The following is a 23,726-nucleotide window of genomic DNA, read 5'->3' on the forward strand; positions in this document are numbered from 1 at the left end:
TAAGTGAGAGTGATATATATATATATATATATACACATTTTTTTTAGGAAGTCCTAATTATATTGTATTTTATATTATACTTGAGTTCTAGACGATTACATTTAGTTGAATTTATTGGAAAGTATTCTGGTTTGAAATCAGTTGAATTGTAATAAGTTGTTGCAATCTATTCCCCATTCCAGCATCAAATGTGCCATCCTTTCTGTTCTTTAAAGGACTAGCAGAAAAGCCCTTCTCCGGGGCTTTTCTGAACAGAATAAGAAGGTCCTCCATACCTTATGATAGATGCGACGAGCAACCAGCTTACAAGCTTGAAAGATATGGTACCACCCTGTCCTCAAACTCTATTTCCAATTTAGGAATTAAAGGTTCATTAGGCAATTAGGCCTCTGGACCCTATGAATTTGCCAAAAACTTCCTTTAGAAGAAAGCGCAAATTCCTAAATCTAAAGTCTGGTTCCTCCGCAGCCGGAGGTTTAGAGGCAGCAGGCTCCAACCCAGAATGTTCATACTCTTAAATCTCAGAAAGAACTTCATCCTCACATAACCCTATCATTTAAATCCAATAAATTATCTCATGTACTCTGGGAAGGAGTGCAATATGTAACCTTTCGCTTGCACTTAGCAGGGCGAGGTACAACATTAAAGGCCGCAGACACCGCCGTTTGAACTGCGCAGTAACATCTGGAGAAAAAAAGGCCCCCTCCAGATGGAGGATCAGTAATGCGATGGGAAAACTACATGTGTAGAGAAAAGAATGTAGAGTATGCACCTCACTGGATGACAACTCCTCAGAGGTGGATGGCTCTGTAGTATCAAACATGTCTGATATCACGTTATCAAGGCATATGGAACATAATTGGATTGAGAGGGTGGAAACTAAGGCCTCCTCACCATATAAACAGGAATTACTCTTGGTAATAAATATATACATTTGCATATACTTTTATTTTAAAAGTTTAACTCAGAACAAATAAAAAATACAATGCAAGATCTTAAACTTGGCCGTTACCAAAATAGTCTCTTTCCCTGAGATTTTATTCCTTTAAATAAAAAAAATCAATGGTTTAGGGTTTCCATTCAGATGTTGGAGAGTAGTTTTTTTCATTATCTGGGGGAGGCTGAGCACAGCTGCAGAATTGACTGGAGGGTCATGAACAATCGGATCACCCCATCACAATCCAAGATGTCATGGGGAGAACACAGAGCTTCCTGGAAGGAAGAGACAGATAAGGACAGGGAAAAGGAGCTATCAGACATCTACAGACAGTGATGAGGAGGTAGAAATGAAATAGATAAATTAAGATGTTAAAGTTTTAGAAAGAAAAGAAAGTATTTAATGGTTAGCCCACACATTTGTCACATTAAAAAAATAATAAATGGGTTCAGTTTCACAGCATAGCTTTTATAAAGTAAGGTGAGGCAAAAGGATGTCAAACTAACCAATCATCATGCAGGAAATACATTTGCAGTAATTAGAGAAGTCATATAGAGAGGTATTTGTGATATGGTTTAAACAATAATGGCTACATTTATAGCCTTCAAATGTACTTTATTGTTCACAATTATTAACTATGTAGCTAAAATGGTTTGTTATGAAACCATATTTTCTATGTATAACTAAATAATTTTTTTTTTTTTTTTTTACTAATTGTGACCATGTGACACGATTTTAACCAAAAGCAGAGAAAGTTTCAAAGCAGAGGGAACACTATTTTTGGACAAAAGGTTCAGTAGGTTGTTGAAACCATGACATAGTACATCTGTATATGACCATTATTAATGCACAGCAAAGCTTAAAGGGACATTAAACACTCTGATAGAAAATTTTAAATTATATCTTGGTAAAAAAAAACCCTTTGCAGTATACTTGTATTATTTATTCTGACCTCTTTTCCTGTAATTTAATTCGGAGAATTGTCGGCTTTCCAATTCCAGTAAAAAGTAGAAAGACAGTTTCCATACTTAACACTGCAATTTTCCGTTGTATACTTTAGTGACCCATTTATAACTGTCCCCTAATGGGTCTCAGCAGAGAAGGAAGCCTATGATACAACATGGCGGCACCTTTTTATGGACATTAAAACTTTACACACTCCATCTTTAAACTAATAATATTTATTAGTAAATCTATCTACATATTTTATTCTTAGGCAAATCTTTGCTTTTACATCATTCTATAAACCATTTATGTAGTGTTTAATGTCCCTTTATAGATACTGCGGTTTTATCACAGACCGAATAGTAATTGTCAGATTTTATATTTGACCCACCTGTGCTTTTGAGAACTGCATTCAGCCACAGTGGCTTTAAGACACAAACCCATTTTATTAACGACAAGCTCATATTGCAGCCACACACAAATATTCTTTACAAGAAGATTTAATCATAAATAAAACTGATGGATAAATAAAATTACTTACAATAAAGCAGCATAAAGTTCTCTTTCAGTGTATACCTAGCATTATTATACAGCGTGTCAATTCAGTGAAAGCATACAGGTACCCCTATTACTATACATGGCACACAGAGCATCAACTATTAGTGTTATGCCCAGGCTAGCCCGTGTGTGTGTGTGTTTTAGCACAGACCTCTCTTTTAAGGTCGTCAGTGCTTTATTAAACATTACTTCTTATTGTATATACTATAATAATTACAAATATATTTCTAAGTTAAGGCAATAAAACCTTATACAGTATACGTATTCATTACACCTATGCCTGAACTTACACATAAAGTAGGCGCACTGAGTATAGGGCATATATGGCCAAGAGCCCTTAAAGTGATACGGTGATTTACTACGAAAAATGATGAGGTTATGTGTAACCATTTTTGCTGAGGAAGATAGAATACGTCACCATAGAAATCCCAGGTGAAAAGGAAACCTAACTAATAAAGGGTTATTACACATGACAGCTATTTAACCACAATATGTGTAATCTCTTTAAATGCTGGAATCTGTGTGTGAGATTGTATCCTCATATTAAACAGCCCAGTTGTAGCCACTGGCTAAACATATGGAGAAGGCCGTACAATCACAATCTGCAACAACCTATATTTTAGTATATAGATTATTCAAATCTTTGTTCTAGACTGACAATGTCAAGACAAAAAGGGAATATTAAGCAGGTATTATATACCAGAAAGACACATCTAACTCAATATGACACTGTGGTTCTATCTTTGGAGCAGTTGTCAGTGTTTGTTAATAAAGGCACATATTTGGCTTATCCATATTACAAATAAAAGCTAGAAACCTAAAACCTTGGTTTAAAAGATATGGCTTAATGAGCAGTAGTGTCTGACTGACTTTACCTAAAGATTACATTTTTTATTTGAATTTGAGTATAGAGCCAATTAGTTCTATGATGAAGATGAATGAGACACAGAGTGTAAGGCACCAAAGGATAACGCATATAGCCAAAATGGCCCTGGGAACAGTGGAGTCGTTTTTGCCTCTTGGACAAAGATATTTCAATTCTTGTCACAGATTAATGTGGCGAGTTGGATGTTTTACATTTACATAGTAAGTGTAGCATAAAAAGAAATCTCGGTCCAGGCAGTGTTTAGTGTCAGACAACCTAGGTGAGGGGACTAGTGTTTTTTTCTTCATATAGTAGTGGTTATAGGTGATTATTTTAATCAAGCAATAATGCTACCAAAATACGTCGTTTGGAGGCAGCACCATATTGAACATATCAACAGATAAAGTGCATTCTGCTGTGAACATGGGAAATTAGTAAAAGGTGGGCGTTTAACTCATAAGTGATGTCACCTTTTATACTGTAAAACGAAATATACAGCACAGTGTCAGTTCTATACTAGTCAGCCTAATGTATGACATTGCAGGAAGCGATTTATAGTGATTTATAATGGTTTCTCACAACCTTACCCAAAAAAAGAAAAAGATACCAAGCCGGTAGGGCCTAACCGCAAAGAATAGAATATGAGGATTCACTGTTTTGTGTTGATCTTGCCTATCCTCACAAAGCTAACAGTAGATAAAGCTTGCAGTAAACTGCATATAGCGTCAGCATGAGCAGAGTGTAGAACAGTAGGAAGCCGCTGTTGGTAAGAAACAATGAAGGTGAGCAAGAGTCTGTTCTGGTGGTTTGGGGGGCAGAGATGGCAGGAAACAAGGGAACATCTGTGGATGGTGGCAACAGCAGTAGAGAAGAGACCATCCTTTGTACGATGAGTGGGTGCTCGCCTCCCAGGATGTCAGAGGCCAAGCAGAGATCTCGCTCAGGGACCCCAATCCTGCGGCAGGCATCCTGGAAATTATCTACATTTCGCCTACATTTCACAGGGTTCAGTTTGGGCACTGCAGGAGAGGGCACATGGATGAAAGGAATGGTGCGTGGGCGCAGGTGGTTCAGCAGCTGGCACAAAGTTACTCCATTGGCAAGACATTCACCAAGAGGCTCCCCGAGAGTGATATTTAAATGAGACTCTATCTCCTTGCGGAGTTGTGTTAGTAGAGACTTCTCATCTAGAGGACTCCGAGTGTTTCGCAACCTTACAGGACTGCGTTGCTCTGTAGAGCTCTGTTCTACTGCATTACGCACTGCTCCACGGGAGTAGGATCTGAAGAGGAAGCTGCTGGGCTTTTGATTAGAAATTTGAGATGGATCTGTTGACAAAGAGGTAGGAGAAGTTGGGTTTGGCGTGCCAGCTTGAGTACCCTGACTTCGCAGTCTGGGTTGCTGGATTATGCCATTTTCAGAAGATGCACTAGCAACGTCATTTTGTGTTGGAGATGGATGACAGACACTTTTAAGTAAACTCTCTTTCCTATCGACAGACTGCCTCCTTGCAGCGTCCTGCTTCTGCTGTAGCTGCTGTCTCTCCCTCTCCTTCCAAAGCAGTAGGGTCTCTGGCCTGCGCCTCTCCTCTGCAGGAAGATCTTGCCGAGAACCAGGAGAGGGAGGAGAAGGAATTGGTCCACAAATGAGGGTTCTCTCTTCTGTCTTGGGTGTAGAGTGCTGAACAGGTTTCCGCTTATCCTGAGGCGTGACTGTCATATGAAGGCCATAGTCTGATTTTGTGTCCTCATCTTCTTCATTTGTGCTGCTCTCAATAAAATCAACATGTTCTGTGTCTCCCTCTCCATTCTGCTTTTCCCGTAGCTGCCGTGTATCTCTCCCCAGACCAGCTATTCTGAAGGAAAGATCTGAGAATTCATCTGCAGACTCATTGCCCGACCACCTCTTGCTTCCACTGTCCACACTGTTGAAGCCAGAATCAAGCCCTCCGTACGGCCGTGCAGAATAAATATCATCTGTGAGACATGTAGTAAAGCTTGTAGGACGGCTGAGCTTCTCAAACCCTCCCAGGTCTGACATAGGTTTACTACAAGCTTCAATGTTCAGGTACTTGAAAATGTGAACTTTTCCTTTTAGACAGATCTGGGCAGGTGGATACTGCAGAGGGTTGTTGTCCAGTATGATTGATTGGAGATGACGTAGGTGACGATAACAGACAGGTATTCGGATTACACGGTTACAGGAGAAGTCAAGGCGGATTAGAGGCAGCTCGGAAAGTTCCTCAGGCAACACAGTGAGTTGGTTCCTTCTGACATTTAAATCCCGCAGGGACTCCAAGGATCCCACTTGTGGTGGAAGTGTCTGAAGGTCATTACAGCTAACGTCCAGCTGGCGCAAGTTTGTCATTCCTCCCACATCCTCCGGCAGCGAGGTGAGCTTGTTGTTACTGGCGATTAAAACATTGAGAGGGAGACGACAGAGGCAGGAGGGCAGAGAGGACAACAGATTCCGGCTAATGTTTAGATAAGTTAAGGCCTGGAGGTTTTCTATAGCAGAGGGTAAAGTGCGTAGACAATTATGATGTAGGTTTAGGGATTCCAGTGATACTAATTGGCAGATGTCACCAGGAACTTCAGAGAAGCGGTTTTTGGAAAGATCAGCTCGAGTTATATCGGTCAAATCGGCGCTCCTGGCGTTACATGGAAGCTCCTTCAGGCGTCGACCAGATAAATTAAGGTTCCCGGTGCTTGCTGCTTCCTCCAAAGCTTTCTCCGCGCTCCTCCTCCCACCAGAGTTTGAGTTCACTTCACCAAAGTAGTGATCAGGATCCCTATCCCCTCCACCGCCACCCTCGTCTTCATCGTTACCCGCCGCCATTGAGAAGGGAACGATCTATGACTAGGGGCGCTACTAAGCGAAGGCAAGTCCAGGAATTACTCTTTAAGAATAGAGGGAGTGCCCTCTAAAATAACATAATCCTCCATCACTAGTGCAATAACCGGAGAACTATAGAAATAATACATCTTATTTTAAAAAATGGCACCTTTAAACCCCAATGGCTGGGGCACTCACCACCTCCTATGACCAAGACAGTACAGAGATTTATGACTCCTCTCTGATAGTTGGTCAGGAAAGAGGAAATGAATCACATGGTGCACAATGCAGGACTGTCCCTGCTATGGGAAAAAAGCGCGCTAGCATGTAAGCTGCATGGCTCTCAAAGTGAAAGTGAAACCTGTATATTCCATAACAGCCTATGAGCCCATAATATCTCACACATAAAGCAGCATAAAATCAAATAAACCTATAAGATTTATTCCCCACTGTTCAATAATCCCCCTCAGGAGATATTAACACTTAATTCTATACAGATTAAAGGAGTCACACTGTGACCTTGTCTTCTTGCGTTATCATACACGTAAGACCGATAACAGAGAACCTATGAAATAGATCCCGTAGAAGGGACCATTGAATTCAAATAGGCAATACTCTCCTCACATCCCTCTGACATTCACTGCACACTGAGAGGAAAACCGGGCTCCAGCCTGCTGCGAAGCGCATATCAACGTAGAATCTAGCACAAACTTACTTCACCACCTCCATGGGAGGCAAAGTTTGTAAAACTGATTTGTGGGTGTGGTGAGGGGTGTATTTATAGGCATTTTGAGATTTGGGAAACTTTGCCCCTCCTGGTGGGAGTGTGTGTCCCATACGTCACTAGCTCATGGACTCTTGCTAATTACATGAAAGAAATGAAACAATTTTACCAGAATCTATGCTGTGGAACAGCAACACGGTGTGACAGATAGTAGCAGTGCTTCTGACATGGACTTGAGTGAAGAAAGCAGGCAGCGAAACTGCTGTTAATGAGTCGGGATGTTTTTTTTTTTTTAAATTTCTTTTTATTAAGAGACATGAAGTAAATACAGTATACAATTGGTTTCCCTGGGAAGGTCTACAATACAACAATGCTTTTCGTAAATCACAGGGGCAAAGTGAGAAATTAAGTGACACAGATATACATATTTTACCTGTGAAAAGATACCCAAACAGGATATGGTCTACATTATTGTTTCTGAGGTTAAGCCTGTATCCATATAAAGAGATTCTACCTACATATACGATGGGCTTATGTATAATAAGTAATTTCTAGGTCCAGGGGACAGAACCAATGTGTCTCATTTTTTTAAAACAATAAACAGCAAACAAACAAACCAACAAAATAAAACAACACATAAACAGACAGAACAGCAATAACATGTGCAGGTGTTAATGACAGTTTACAGCCACAGGGCTGAGTCAGATTGTGTTTTAATCATAGGATATATGATAAGCTGAGTTGCTAAATTCCCAATCCTTAGTCATCAAATTTTAGGGACGTAAGATTTGAATGCAGAATTTACTATTAATATGTGAGACTGGCAGGAGTCCCAGTAAAGGATCCCTTATGGTCAAGACCCCAGTTAGTTATGCTTTCAGGTATTTTAATAGAAAATAGACTTAACCTACGGTCTCAGGTACTAGAGAGGCCAGGTGGATAAATAATTAGTGCTATAGGTTCAGCAAGATAATGCTCATCCCCATTCAAACAGAGCCATGGAGTCTAAGAGACTATACAAGAACTGTCACTAAGATAAGAGTATAAATACAACTAGTATAACACCGCTCTGGATTCCTTGTTATGTTGGTTCCTTGCTTTTACAAACGACTTTTACCCAAGTGTATTAGCTAATTAACATAATGCTTGTCACAGATTTAGTAAAATGTACCATCTGTAACATAAAATGTGAGATTTAAACAAATTCAAAATCCAAAGAATCTCTAATCTACAGGGACACATTTGGATTGATTAAGTAGCTTCATTTGTACTGCCACTCAGCCGTATTCAAATTAACAAACACACACAAAAACACACATACATACAAACAAAACAATAACATAAAGACATAAAAACGGAGGAACAACCAGACCCAGGCTCTGTCAATTAGTCAATATTTCTGCGGGTAGTATGGCAATCTATTATCATGGTATATTATAACCACCAAAGAGACCTCGATCAACTCAGCAACGCATGGCATTTGCTGATATTGTACAGAGCGGCATACTGTTATTCAATAGTTCCATTGAGAGTCTCTCCTGTATTGCAAACTCTTGTGTAAAAAGGGAGCTGGGAATAGCCGAGAATCCTCCATACTTTTCAGGCATGTTTCATACTTATAAACAGTAAAATTATAAAATGAGATAAACCAACTAAAACAGTGTTAAACAATTTAAAGCAAAATAAGTGACCAACAGGGCCAGAGTTTTTCACTATAGAGATCTACTATACCCACAGCTCAAAAGGGTAAATAGCAATCTGCAGCCCAGGAACACGTAGTAGGAGTCAGCCCACTCCAGTAGACAAGCGGGCCTGAATGTACATAGGATGCCCCCCGCATGGTGCAGGACAGAGAGCATTTTCTTCAATTAGCCTTATGATGACTTTGGTATTGCCGCGCTTCATTTCCCCTGCACCACACTCAGGAGAGACCTCCGCCTGAACACCACCAGAAGATGCCGGGTCGGCAATCCCTGCCACATGCAAAAAACGGACCTCCAAATTGTGAGTAGCAAATACGTTATCCGAGACAGGGGTCACAGCCCGCACTGGGGGTAATATTGATGAAGTGCTTGTCTGTGCTGTCAAAGCAAGCGGATATGTTGTAAGAGAGCCTTCAAACCGAGTCTGTTTAGCCTTTGGAGAGAGAATGTTGTCAGATTTGTCTATAGAGGAAAACTGGTCACCCATATGACAAGTTGTCTCACCACCATGTGTGTCTGAGGGCAATGGTGTGGCACTTCTACCAGCTACTAAGAAGCCGGTTTGCCCGATGTTCTGAACCGTGTCTGCTACACAGTAGCTTCTCGTGCTGTGCATCAGTGTACACAAATTATCACAGATGTTGAGCAAGTTCTCAAATTTAGGTAGAAATATTGCAGACAATGCCGCAGATATCTCCCTGTCGAAACCCATGGCCTTGTAAGTGGTTAAGTGAAATTTGGAGCTGAGTCACTCCAACTTTTTATTTACTCAAAATGACTTTCCGGGGTAGAAGAGCTGGTATTACTTCTGTCTGCTAAATGTTCCCGGACAACTTGCTTGTCAAGGGAGAGGCAGATGGCGTGAATTGACGGCTGCAGTAGTGAAGATAAAAGAAGTTTTCTTCGGAGCTTCTGAAGTTTGCATCCATCTTGTAAGGCCGCCCACCGGAAGTCCTTCAGTCGGGATGGTTTTGCAGAAAAACTCTCCCTGCATCTCCGGACTCTAACTTTCATCCATGCTCTCACTGAGAGGCTGACAGGACTACTTAAAACTCCAGTCCCATCTTGAAGAGTACTACCCTCCAAAAGAGACTACTCCGAAAACTTCTAACACTTCTCTGCCAACCTCCTGTGACGAAAGGCAAAGAATGACTGGGGTTATGAGGAAGTGGGGGAGGTATTTAAACCTTTGGCTGGGGTGTCTTTGCCTCCTCCTTGTGGCCAGGTTCAGTATTTCCCACAAGTAAGGAATGCAGCGGTGGACTCTTCCCATATTAAGATGGAAAATGCTTCTACTCAAAACTGAAATGCATACACATAGATTACAATTTTGTCTGGAATGTCCCTTTAAGGTTGTGTGAAGCCACACCTCTAACCACATCCTCTACCACGCCCATTTGCAAAGTGTCAGGGTATCGGCTGTGCAAAAGGTAGCAACCCTACTTTCTAAACATGTTAAAGGTTTCTTCCCTTGTGAATCCTTTCATGAGTTTTCAGACTACTCTTTTGTGTAAAACTTTTTCCACACTCTGTACATGTGAAAAGCTTTTCCCCTGTGTGAATCCATACATGTTTTTTCAGATCACTCTTTTGTGTAAAACTTTTTCCACACTCTGTACATGTGAAAGGCTTTTCCCCTGTGTGAATTCTTTCATGAGTTTTCAGATTTCTCTTCAGCGTAAAACTTTTTCCACACTCTGTACAAGTGAAAGATTTTTCTCCTGTGTGAATCATTTCATGAGTTTTCAGATGATCCATTCGTGTAAAACTTTTTCCACACTCTGTACATGTGAAAAGCTTTTCCCCTGTGTGAATCCTTTCATGATTTTTCAGATTACTCATATGTGTAAAACTTTTTCCACACTCTGTACAAGTCAAAGATTTTTCTCCTGTGTGAATCATTTCATGAGTTTTCAGATTATCCATTCGTGTAAAACTTTCTCCACACTCTGTACATGTGAAAGGCTTTTCCCCTGTGTGAATTCTTTCATGAGTTTTCAGATTTCGCTTCAGCGTAAAACTTTTTCCACACTCTGTACAAGTGAAAGATTTTTCTCCTGTGTGAATCATTTCATGAGTTTTCAGATGATCCATTCGTGTAAAACTTTTTCCACACTCTGTACATGTGAAAAGCTTTTCCCCTGTGTGAATCCTTTCATGATTTTTCAGATTACTCATATGTGTAAAACTTTTTCCACACTCTGTACATGTGAAAGATTTTACTCCTGTGTGAATAATTTCATGAGTTTTCAGATAACTCTTTTCTGTAAAACTTTTTTCACACTCTGTACATGTGAAAGGTTTTTCTCCTGTGTGAATCCATATATGCTTTTTCAGATCACTCTTTTGTATAAAACTTTTTCCACACTCTGTACATGTGAAAGGCTTTTCTCCTGTGTGAATCTTTTTATGAGTTTTCAGATGATTCATTAGTGTAAAACATTTGCCACACTCTGTACATGTGAACGGCTTTTCCCCTGTGTGAATCCTTTCATGCTTTTTCAGATTACTCTTTTGTGTAAAACTTTTTCCACACTCTGTACATGTGAACGGCTTTTCTCCTGTGTGAATCCTTTCATGCTTATTCAGATTACTCGGTTGTGTAAAACTTTTTCCACACTCTGTACATGTGAAAAGCTTTTCCCCTGTGTGAATCCATACATGCTTTTTCAGATCACTCTTTTGTATAAAACTTTTTCCACACTCTGTACATGTGAAAGGCTTTTCTCCTGTGTGAATCTTTTTATGAGTTTTCAGATGATTCATTAGTGTAAAACATTTGCCACACTCTGTACATGTGAACGGCTTTTCCCCTGTGTGAATCCTTTCATGAGTTTTCAGATTACTCTTTTGTGTAAAACATTTACCACACTCAGTACATGTGTGTAGTTTCTCACCTGTATGAATTTTGTAGTGCTCTAGTGGATTAGACTTCCATCTAAAGCTTTTTTCGCATTCTGTAGATTTGAAAGGTTTCTCCTTTGTATGAACCATTTGGCCAGACTGTAGACTTTTACCTTCATTAATTTGTTTTGAAAATTCAGTAAATATGTGTGGTTTATCCTCTGGGATAATCATTTCACTAGATAAGTCAGAAATGTTGTCCTCTTGTTTGATGACTAAATTACTCTCTGTACATAATGATTGCTGCCCAGTTCCTGCAAATTCACCATCTCCTTTAAATATCTGCGGTAATATCCCCAATGTTTGTGAATAATCATTGGTGTCTAAGACTATTGGAGTTTGCGTTATCATTCTGATGCTTCCTGTAGTGAAGGATGCATATGAACTATTCAGGTGTTTGTCTACATAAAAAGAAATGGAATAAAGAAAAATAAGAATGTTTATTCATTATAATATAATCCATCTCAATAAAAAAAAAACATTTTTATACTCAAAAATGTCTTCTTTTTGTATTTTTAAATTTATTTACCTGTAATTACAAATTAAAAAAGGAAATTTATGCTTACCTGATAAATTTATTTCTTTTACGATATGACGAGTCCATGGATTTCATCCTTACTTGTGGGATTTATCCTCCTGCTGACAGGAAGTGGCAAAGAGCACCACAGCAGAGCTGTATATATAGCTCCTCCCTTCCCTCCCAATCCAGTCATTCGACCGAAGTTAGGAAGAGAAAGGAGAAGCCAAAGGTGCAGAGGTGACTGAAGTTCAATAAAAATAAATATATACCTGTCTGAAAAATTACAGGGTGGGCCGTGGACTCGTCATATCATAAAATAAATAAATTTATCAGGTAAGCATAAATTTCCTTTTCCTTTACAAAGATATGACAAGTCCACGGATTTCATCCTTACTTGTGGGATACTAATACCAAAGCTATAGGACACGGATGAAAGGGAGGGACAAGACAGGAACCTAAATGGAAGGCACCACTGCTTGAAGAACCTTTCTCCCAAAACCAGTCTCAGAAGAAGCAAAAGTATCAAATTTGGAAAATTTGGAAAAAGTGTGAAGTTGCAGCCTTGCAAATCTGTTCAACAGAAGCATAGTTTTTAAATGTCCATGAGGAAGCCACAGCCCTAGTGGAATGAGCCGTAATTCTTTCAGGAGGCTGCTGTCCAGCAGTCTCATATGCCAGACGGAGGATACTCTTCAGCCAAAAAGAAAGAGGTAGCCATAGCTTTCTGGCCCCTACGCCTTCCAGAAAACACAATGAATAATGAAGATGATTGACAAAATTCTTTAGTCGCCTGCAAGTAAAACTTCAGGGCATGGACCACGTCCAAGTTATGCAACAGACGCTCCTTCTTAGAAGAAGGATTAGGATATAATGAAGGAACCACAATTTCCTGATTAATATTCTTATTTGAAACAACCTTAGGAAGGAACCCAGGTTTGGTAAATAAAACCACCTTATCAGAATGAAAGATAAGATAAGGCGAGTCACATTGTAACACTGAAAGTTTAGAAACTCTACGAGCAGAAGAAATAGCAACCAAAAACAAAACTTTCCAGGATAATAACTTAATATCTATGGAATGCATGGGTTCAAATGGAACCCCTTGAAGAACATTAAGAGCTAAATTCAAGCTCCAAGGTGGAGCAATTGGTCTAAATACAGGCTTAATTCTAGTTAAAGCCTGACAAAAAGACTGAACGTCTGGAACCTCTGCCAAACGTTTGTGTAGCAAAATTGACAAAGCAGAAATTTGTCCCTTTAAGGAACTCGCTGACAACCTTTTCGCCAATCCTTCTTGGAGAAAAGACAGAATCCTGGGAATCCTAACCTTACTCCATGAGTAGCCCTTGGATTCACACCAAAAAAGGTATTTACGCCATATCTTATGATAAATCTTTCTGGTAACAGGCTTATGCGCCTGAATCAAAGTATCGATGACCGACTCAGAGAAACCCAGCTTAGATAAAATCAAGCGTTCAATCTCCAAGCAGTCAGCTGCAGAGAAACTAGATTTGGATGTTGAAAAGGGCCTTGAATGAGAAGGTCCTGTCTCACTGGAAGTTTCCACGGCAGCAGACAGGACATGTCCACTAGATCTGTATACCAAGTCCTGCGTGGCCACGCAGGCATGATTAGAATTACTGAAGCCCTCTCCTGCTTGATCCGAGCAATCACTCGGGAAAGGAGGGGAAACGGTGGAAACACATAAGCTAGGCTGAACGACCAAGGCACTTCCAAGGCATCTATCAGTTCGGCCTGAGGATCCCTCGACCTGGATCCATATCTTGGGAGCTTGGAATTCTGTTGAGACGCCATCAGATCCAACTCTGGTCTGCCCCATTGGAGCATCAGTGACGCAAATACCTCCGGATGGAGTTCCCACTCCCCCGGATGAAAAGCCTGTCGGTTTAAAAAGTTCGCTTCCCAGTTGTCCACTCCTGGGATGTAGATTGCTGACAGATAACAAGAGTGGGCCTCCGCCCATTGAATTACCTTGGAAACTTCTGTCATCGCTAAGGAACTCCTCGTTCCTCCCTGATGATTGATGTAAGCCACAGTCGTGATGTTGTCCGACTGGAACCTGATGAATTTGGCCGAAACCAATTGAGGCCACACCTGAAGCGCATTGAATATTGCTCTCAATTCCAAAATATTGATTGGAAGTAGAGACTCCACTTGAGTCCATACACCCTGAGCCTTCAGGGAATCCCAGACTGCACCCCAGCCTAGCAAACTGGCATCCGTTGTCACTATCACCCATGAGGGTCTGCGGAAACATGTCCCTTGGGACAGATGATCCGGCGACAACCACCAAACAAGAGAGTCTCTGGTCTCCTGGTCCAGATTTATCTGAGGAGATAAATTTGCATAATCCCCATTCCACTGTCAGAGCATGCACAGTTGCAGTGGTCTGAGATGAAATCGAGCAAATGGAACGATGTCCATTGCCGCCAGCATCAATCCAATTACCTCCATGCACTGAGCCACTGACAGCCGAGGATTGGACTGAAGGGCTCGGCATGTATCTAGAATCTTTGACTTTCTGACCTCCGTCAGAAAGATCTTCATGTCTATAGAATCTATCAGAGTTCCCAAGAAGGGAATCCTTGTCTGTGGAGTTAGTGAACTCTTTTTCTAAATTAACCTTCCATCCGTGAGTTCTCAGAAAGGACAACACTGTGTCTGTATGAGCCTTCGCTAGATGATAAGTTGACGCCTGAATCAGAATATCGTCCAGATAAGGCGCCACCGCTATGCCCCTTGGCCTGAGAACTGCCAGAAGAGACCCTAGAACCTTCGTGAAGATCCTGGGTGCTGTGGTCAACACGAAGGGAAGAGCCATGAACTGAAAATGTTTGTCCAGGAAAGCAACCTGATGATGATCCTTGTGGATAGGAATATGCAGGTATGCATCCTTTAAGTCCACGGTAGTCATATATTGACCCTCCTGGATCATTGGTAAAATTGTTCGAATAGTCTCCATCTTGAAAGATGGAACTCTGAGAAACTTGTTTAGACTCTTGAGATCTAAAATGGGTCTGAACGTCCCCTCTTTTTTGGGAACCACAAAAAGATTTGAGTAAATCCCCCGCCCCTGTTATAGTCTTGGAACGGGACAAATTACTCCCATAGTAAAGAGGTCTTTTACACAACGTAAGAACGCCTCTCTTTTTTTTTCTGGTCTACAGACAAACATGAAAGAAGAAATCTCCCTCTTGGGAGGAAACTCTTGAATTCCAGTTGATACCCGTGGGTCACGATTTCTAGTGTCCAAGGGTCATGAACATCTCTTGCCCAAGCCTGGGCAAAGAGAGAGAGTCTGCCCCCTACCAGATTCGAACCCGGATAGGGGGCCGCCCCTTCATGCTGTCTTGGTAGCAGCAGCGGGCTTCTTGGGTGGTTTACCCTTGTTCCAAGCCTGGTTGGGTCTCCAGATGGACTTGGCCTGAGTAAAATTCCCTTGCTGTTTTGTGGAAGAAGAGGAAGAAGTGGGTACTCCTTTGAAGTTCCGAAAGGAACGAAAATTATTTTGTTTAGCCCTCATCTTAGCAGACTTATCCTGAGGTAGAAGATGACCCTTACCTCCAGTAATGTCAGAAATGATTTCCTTCAACTCAGGCCCGAATAGGGTCTTACCCTTGAAAGGAATAGCCAAGAGCTTTGACTTGGATAACACATCAGCAGACCATGATTTTAACCATAACGCTCTACGCGCTAAAATGGCAAATCCTGCATTTTTAGCCACCAGCTTAGCAATTTGAAATGCGCCATCTGTGATAAAAGAATTAGCTAGCTTGAGAGCCTTAATTCTATCTAAAATATCCTCTAAAGGGGTCTCCATCTTGAGAGATTCTTCTAGAGCATCAAACCAGAAAGACGCTGCAGTAGTAACTGGAACAATGCAGGCTATCGGTTGCAAAAGGAAACCCTGATGAATAAATAATTTCTTTAGACCCTCTAATTTTTTATCCATAGGGTCTTTGAAAGCACAACTGTCCTCAATTAGGAATAGTTGTACGCTTAGCCAGGGTATAGTTCCCTCCACCAGTTTAAATTTTCCAAAAATGATTGCACCCTTAGATAAAAGGCTAAATCGCTGTTTAAAGGGACATAATTTATGTAAGAACTTACCTGATAAATTCATTTCTTTCATATTGGCAAGAGTCCATGAGCTAGTGACGTATGGGATATACATTCCTTCCAGGAGGGGCAAAGTTTCCCAAACCTCAAAATGCCTATAAATACATCCCTCACCACACCCACAATTCAGTTTAACGAATAGCCAAGAAGTGGGGTGATAAGAAAGGAGTGAAAGCATCAACAAGGAATTGGAATAAGTGTGCTTTATACAAAAAAATCATAACCACCACAAAAAAAGGGTGGGTCTCATGGACTCTTGCCAATATGAAAGAAATGAATTTATCAGGTAAGTTCTTACATGAATTATGTTTTCTTTCATGTAATTGGCAAGAGTCCATGAGCTAGTGACGTATGGGATAGCAAATACCCAAGATGTGGAACTCCACGCAAGAGTCACACGAGAGGGAGGGATAACATAAAGACAGCCAATTCCGCTGAAAAAACAATCCACAACCCAAGTTTTAATCTTTATAATGAAAAAAACTGAAATTATAAACAGAAGAATCAGACTGAAACTGCTGCCTGAAGTACTTTTCTACCAAAAACTGCTTCTGAAGAAGAAAAAACATCAAAATGGTAGAATTTAGCAAAAGTATGCAAAGAAGACCAAGTTGCTGCTTTGCAAATCTGATCAACAGAAGCTTCATTCTTAAAAGCCCAGGAAGTAGAAACTGACCTAGCAGAATGAGCCGTAATCCTTTGAGGCGGGGATTTACCCGACTCCACATAAGGATGATGAATCAAAAGCTTTAACCAAGACGCCAAAGAAATGGCAGGTCTTCTGACCTTTCCTAAAACCAGAAAAGATAACAAATAGACTAGAAGTCTTACTGAAATCTTAGTAGCTTCAACATAATATTTCAAAACTCTGACCACATCCAAAGAATGTAAGGATATTTCCAAAGAATTCTTAGGATTTAGGACACAAGGAAGGAACAATAATTCCTCTATTAATGTTGCTAGAATTCACAACTTGAGGTAAAAATTTAAATAAAGACAGCAAAAACCGCCTTATCCTGATGAAAAATCAGAAAAGGAGACTCACAAGAAAGAGCAGATAATTCAAAAACTCTTCTAGCAGAAGAGATGGCCAAAAAAACAATACTTTCCATGAAAGTAATTTAATGTCCAAAGAATGCATATGCTCAAACGGAAGAGCCTGTTAAGCCCTCAGAACCAAATTAAGACTCCAAGGAGGAGAAATTGGCTTAATGACAGGCTTGATACAAACCAAAGCCTGAACAAAACAATGAATATCAGAAAGATTGGCAATTTTTTCTGTGAAACAGCACAGAAAGAGCAGAGATTTGTCCTTTCAATGAACTTGTGGTCAAAACCTTATGAAAAAACTATAAAATCCTGGGAATTCTAAAAGAATGCCAAGAGAAATTATGAGAAGAGCATCATAAGATGTAAGTCTTCCAAACTCGATAATAAATCTTTCTAGACACAGATTTACGAACCTGCAACATAGTATTAATCACTGAGTCAGAGAAACCTCTATGACTAAGCGTTTTAATTTCCATACCATCAAATTTATTAATTTGATTTCCTGACGGAAAAAAACGAATCTTAAGGTCTGGCCTAAATGGAAGTGACCAAGGTTGGCAACTGGACATCCGAACAAAAACCATATACCAAAACCTGAGCGGCCATGCTGGAGCCACCAGCAGCACAAACGATTGCTCCATCATGATTTTGAAAAATCACTCTTAAAAAGAAGAACCAGAAGGAGCAAAAATATAGGCAGATTTATAACTCCAAGGAAGTGTCAATGCATACACTGCTTCCGCCTGAGGATCCCCGGACCTGAATAGGTACCTGGGAAGTTTTCTTGTTTAGATGAGATGCCATCAGAACTATTACTGGAAACCCTCACATCTTAACAATTTGAAAAATCACATCTGGGTAAAGAGACCATCCTCCCGGATGTAAAGCTTGATTGACAGAGATAATCCGCTTCCCAATTGTCTAAACCTGGGATATGGACCGCAGAAATTAGACAGGAGCTGGATTTAGCCCAAGCAAGTATCCGAGATACTTCTTTCACAGCCTAAGGACCCTGGGAACAACGAATGAAAAAACAAAATGTATGCTTACCTGATAAATTTCTTTCTCTTGTGGTATATCCAGTCCACGGGTTCATCCATTACTTGTGGGATATTCTCCTTCCCAACAGGAAGTTGCAAGAGGACACCCACAGCAGAGCTGTCAATATAGCTCCTCCCCTAACTGCCACTCCCAGTCATTCGACCGAAGACAAGCAAGAAAAAAAGGAGAAACTATAGGGTACAGTGGCGACTGTAGTTTAAAAATAAAAGACACCTGTCTTAAAGTGACTGGGCGGGCCGTGGACTGGATACACCACAAGAGAAAGAAATTTATCAGTAAGCATAAATTTTGTTTTCTCTTGTAAGGTGTATCCAGTCACGGGTTCATCCATTACTTGTGGGATACCAATACCAAAGCTTTAGGACACGGATGAAGGGAGGGACAAGGCAGGAACTTAAACGTAAGGCACCACTGCCATCAAGACATTTCTCCCAAAAATAGCCTCTGAGGAAGCAAAAGTATCAAATTTGTAGAATTTAGAAAAAGTATGAAGCGAAGACCAAGTCGCCGCCTTACAAATCTGTTCAACAGAGGCCTCATTTTTAAAAGCCCATGTGGAAGCTCTAGTGGAATGAGCTGTAATTCTTTCAGGAGGCTGCTGGCCAGCAGTCTCATAAGCTAAACGGATTATGCTTCTCAGCCAAAAAGAAAGAGAAGATGCCGAAGCCTTTTGGCCTCTCCTCTGTCCAGAGTAGGCAACAAACAATGCAGATGTTTGACGAAAATCCTTAGTAGCTTGTAAATAAAACTTTAAAGCACGAACCACGTCAAGATTGTGTAATAGACGTTCCTTCTTTGAAGGATTAGGACACAGTGATGGAACAACAATCTTCTGATTGATATTCTTATTAGATACCACCTTAGGAAGAAACCCAGGTTTGGTACGCAAAACTACCTTATCTGTATGGAAGATCAGATAAGGGGAATCACACTGTAAGGCGGATAACTCTGAAACTCTTTGAGCCGAAGAGATAGCTACCAAAAACAGAACTTTCCAAGATAGAAGTTTGATATCTATGGAATGCCGAGGTTCAAACGGAACCCCTTGAAGAACTTTAAGAACTAAATTTAAACTCCATGGCGGAGCAACAGGTTTAAACACAGGCTTGATTCTAACTAAAGCCTGACAAAACGCCTGAACGTCTGGAACATCTGCCAGACGCTTGTGCAGAAGAATAGACAGAGCAGAAATCTGTCCCTTTAAAGAACTAGCTGACAATCCCTTCTCCAATCCTTTTTGGAGAAAGGATAATATCCTAGGAATCCTGACTTTACTCCATGAGTAACCCTTGGATTCACACCAATGAAGATATTTACACCATATCTTAAGATAGACTTTCCTGGTGACAGGCTTTCGAGTCTGAATTAAGGTATCAATGACCGACTCTGAGAAACCATGTTTTGATAAAATCAATCGTTCAATCTCCAAGCAGTCAGCCGCAGAGAAATTAGATTTGGATGTTTGAATGGACCTTGGAGTAGAAGGTCCTGCCTCAGCGGCAGAGTTCATGGTGGAAGGGATGACATGTCCACCAGATCTGCATACCAAGTCCTGAGTGGCCACGCAGGTGCTATCAAAATAACTGAAGCTCTCTCCTGCTTGATCTTGGCAATCAGACGAGGGAGGAGAGGAAATGGAGGGAACACATAAGCCAGGCTGAAGGACCAGGGCACTGCTAGAGCATCTATCAGTGCTGCCTGGGGATCCCTCGACCTGGACCCGTTACAGGGAAGCTTGGCGTTCTGACGAGACGCCATCAGATCCACTTCTGGTTTGCCCCATAGTTGAATCAGCTGGGCAAATACCTCCGGATGAAGCTCCCACTCCCCCGGATGAAAAGTCTGTCGACTGTCCGCCTCCCAGTTCTCTACTCCTGGGATATGGATAGCTGAGAGATGGCAAGAGTGAACCTCTGCCCATAGAATTATCTTTGAAACCTCCAACATTGCCAGGGGGCTTCTTGTCCCAGCCTGATGGTTGTTATAGGCTACAGTCGTAATATTGTCCGACTGAAATCTGATGAACCTGACCGCAGCTAATTGAGGCCAAGCCTGAAGAGCATTGAATATCGCTCTCAGTTCCAGAATGTTTATCGGAAGGAGGGCTTCCTCCTGAGTCCACGAACCCTGAGCCTTCAGGGAGTTCCAGACTGCGCCCCAGCCCAGAAGGCTGGCATCTGTCGTGACTATAGTCCACTCTGGCCTGCGGAAACTCATTCCCCTGGACAGATGGACCCGAGATAACCACCAGAGAAGAGAATCCCTGGTCTCTTGATCCAGATTTAGCAGAGGGGACAAATCTGTGTAATCCCCATTCCACTGATTGAAGTTGCAGTGGTCTGAGATGTAGGCGGGCAAACGGAACCATGTCCATTGCGGCTACCATTAGGCCGATTAATTCCATACACTGAGCCACTGATGGCCAAGAAGTGGAATGAAGAGCACGGCAGGAAGTTAGAAGCTTTGATAACCTGACCTCTGTCAGAAAAAAATTCATTTCTACTGAATCTATCAGTGTTCCTAGGAAGGAAACTCTTGTGAGAGGGGAGAGAGAACACTTTTCTTCGTTCACCTTCCACCCGTGAGACCTCAGAAAGGCCAGAACAATGTCCGTATGGGACTTGGTGATTTGAAAAGTCGACGCCTGTATCAGAATGTCGTCTAGGTAAGGAGCCACCGCTATGCCCCGTGGCCTTAGAACCGCCAGTAGGGACCCTAGAACCTTCATAAAGATTCTTGGTGCCGTGGCTAACCCGAAGGGAAGAGCCACAAACTGGTAATGCCTGTCTAAGAAGGCGAACCTGAGGAACTGATGATGATCTCTGTGAATCGGAATGTAGAGATAAGCATCCTTTAAGTCCACGGTAGTCATATATTGACCTTCCTGGATCATAGGTAGGATGGTTCGGATAGTCTCCATCTTGAAGGATGGGACCCTGAGAAATTTGTTTAGGATCTTGAGATCCAAGATTGGTCTGAAAGTTCCCTCTTTTTTGGGAACTATAAACAGATTTGAATAGAAGCCCTGCCCCTGTTCCTCCCTTGGAACTGGGTGGATCACTCCCATAACCAGCAGGTCTTGAACACAACGTAAGAATGTCTCTCTCTTTATCTGGTTTACAGATAATTGTGAGAGATGAAGTCTCCCCTTTGGAGATGAAGCTTTGAAGTCCAGAAGATATCCCTGGGAACAATCTCTAATGCCCAGGGATCCTGGACATCTCTTGCCCAAGCCTGGGCGAAGAGAGAAAGTCTGCCCCCCACTAGATCCAGTCCCGGATCAGGGGCTACTCCTTCATGCTGTCTTAGAGGCAGCCGCAGGTTTCTTGGCCTGCTTCCCCTTATTCCAAGCCTGGTTGGGTCTCCAGACTGGTTTGGACTGGGCGAAATTTCCCTCTTGTTTTGCATTAGAGGAAACTGAAGCTGCGCCACTCTTGAAGTTTCGAAAGGAACGAAAATTATTCTGTTTGGTCCTTAACTTATTGGACCTGTCCTAAGGAAGGGCGTGACCTTTTCCTCCAGTAATATCAGAAATTATCTCCTTCAGACCGGGCCAGAATAGGGTCTGTCCCTTGAAGGGGATGTTAAGAAGCTTAGACTTTGAAGTAACGTCTGCTGACCAGGACTTAAGCCATAGCGCCCTACGCGCCAAAATGGCAAAACCTGAATTCTTAGCCGCTAGCTTGGCTAAATGAAAAATGGCATCAGAAATAAAGGAGTTGGCTAACTTAAGAGCTTTAATCCTGTCTAGAATATCGTCTAACGGGGTCTCCACCTGTAGAGCCTCCTCAAGAGACTCAAACCAAAAAGCCGCTGCAGCAGAAACTGGGGCAATGCATGCAAGAGGCTGGAGAATAAAACCTTGATGTATAAAAAATTTCTTAAGGAGACCCTCCAATCTTTTATCCATAGGATCTAGGAAAGCACAACTGTCCTCGACGGGGATAGTTGTACGCTTAGCTAGGGTGGAGACTGATCCTTCCACCTTAGGAACCGTCTGCCACGAGTCCCGTATGGTGGCATCTATGGGAAACATCTTTTTAAAAGCAGGAGGGGAGAGAACGGCACACCTGGTCTATCCCATTCCTTAGTAATAATTTCTGAAAACCTCTTAGGGATTGGAAAAACATTGGTGTAAACAGGTACTGCAAAGTATTTGTCCATTTTACACAATTTCTCTGGAACCACAATGGGGTCACAGTCATCCAGAGTCGCTAAAACCTCCCTAAGCAATAAGCGGAGGTGTTCAAGCTTAAATTTAAACGCTGTCATCTCAGAATCAGACTGAAGTAACGCCTTCCCTGAGTCTGAAATGTCACCCACAGATAGAAGCTCACCTGCCTCGGCTTCTGAGCATTGTGAGGGTATATCGGACACAGGCAATAAAGCGTCAGAAAGCTCTGTATTAATTCTAGCCCCAGAGCTGTCTCACTTTCCTTGTAGCCCTGGCAGTTTGGAGAATACCTCTGTGAGGGTAGCATTCATAACTGCCGCCATGTCCTGTAAGGTAAAAGAATTAGATGTGCTAGATGTACTTGGCGTCACTTGAGCGGGAGTTATAGGTTCTGACACATGGGGAGAGTTAGATGGCATAATCTCCCTCTTTTTAGTCAGAGAATCCCCTGGAGATAAATCTTTAAGCGACATAATATGGTCTTTGTAGTTTATAGAAATTTCAGTACATTTGGTACACATTCTAAGAGGGGGTTCCACAATGGCTTCCAAACATATTGAACAAGGTGTTTCCTCTATGTCAAACATGTTTAACAGACTAGTAATGAGACCAGCAAGCTTAGAAAACACTTTAATAAAGGTGAAACAGCAATTAAACAAAAACGTTACTGTGCCTTTAAGAGAAAAAAACTAGCACTTAAACTGCAAAACAGTGAAAAAATACAGTAAAATCTTTGAAATTTTTACAGCATTGCACCCACTTGCAAATGGATGATTAACCCCTTAGGCCCCAAGCCAGATTGAAAAACGTTAAAAAAACGTTAAAAATCAATTGAGCACCATGCCACAGCTCTGCTGAGGCTCCTACCTGCCCATAAAAACGATTTTGTGCAGAAATAACCCATTTGAAATGGTTCTCAGATGCCAGGGGACTCTTCTAGGGAAGCTGGATGTCTCAGTCTGAATTAAAACTGCACAGTTAAAATAGGCCCCTCCCACCATGTACTGGATGTCAGAGGGGCCTTAAGAAAATACTCCTGGGAGTATCTGACTAGCCATGTGGAAACTAGGCCCCAAATAAAGACATCTCCCTCAGAGAAAAAAACGTCTTATTTTTGAAATCATGTAAACGTTTTGTCACTAAGCAATATGAATATTAACATGAGTATTACCCAGTTATGTAAGCATGATCCCAGTCGCTGTTAAATCACTGCATCAGGCTTACTTCAAATACACAAGGCTCTGTCAGCATTTTCTAGAACTTATTCCTCTCTCTAGAAATAAAAATACTGAACATACCTCAAAGCAAG

At 41.5% G+C, this 23,726-nt stretch overlaps 2 protein-coding genes across 2 annotated transcripts in view; both read right to left on the reverse strand.

Moving 5' to 3' along the window:
• Nucleotides 1-929: 929 nt before the first annotated feature.
• Nucleotides 930-6,310, reverse strand: LOC128660011 (leucine-rich repeat and calponin homology domain-containing protein 4-like). The gene has a single exon (XM_053713612.1). The coding sequence runs from the start codon at nt 6,141-6,143 to the stop codon at nt 3,984-3,986; it is 2,160 nt and encodes a 719-aa protein (XP_053569587.1). The 5' UTR covers nt 6,144-6,310; the 3' UTR covers nt 930-3,983.
• An 835-nt stretch (nt 6,311-7,145) lies between these two features.
• The window catches only part of LOC128661362 (uncharacterized), a 228,330-nt gene continuing 211,749 nt past the window's right edge, over nt 7,146-23,726 (reverse strand). The window contains 1 exon segment of the mRNA XM_053715626.1: nt 7,146-11,872. Within this exon segment, the coding sequence (XP_053571601.1) occupies nt 10,023-11,872 (1,850 nt within the window). The 3' untranslated portion in view covers nt 7,146-10,022.

The sequence above is a fragment of the Bombina bombina genome, chromosome 5 (assembly GCF_027579735.1).
Source record: "Bombina bombina isolate aBomBom1 chromosome 5, aBomBom1.pri, whole genome shotgun sequence".
Classification (NCBI taxonomy): Eukaryota; Metazoa; Chordata; class Amphibia; order Anura; family Bombinatoridae; genus Bombina; species Bombina bombina.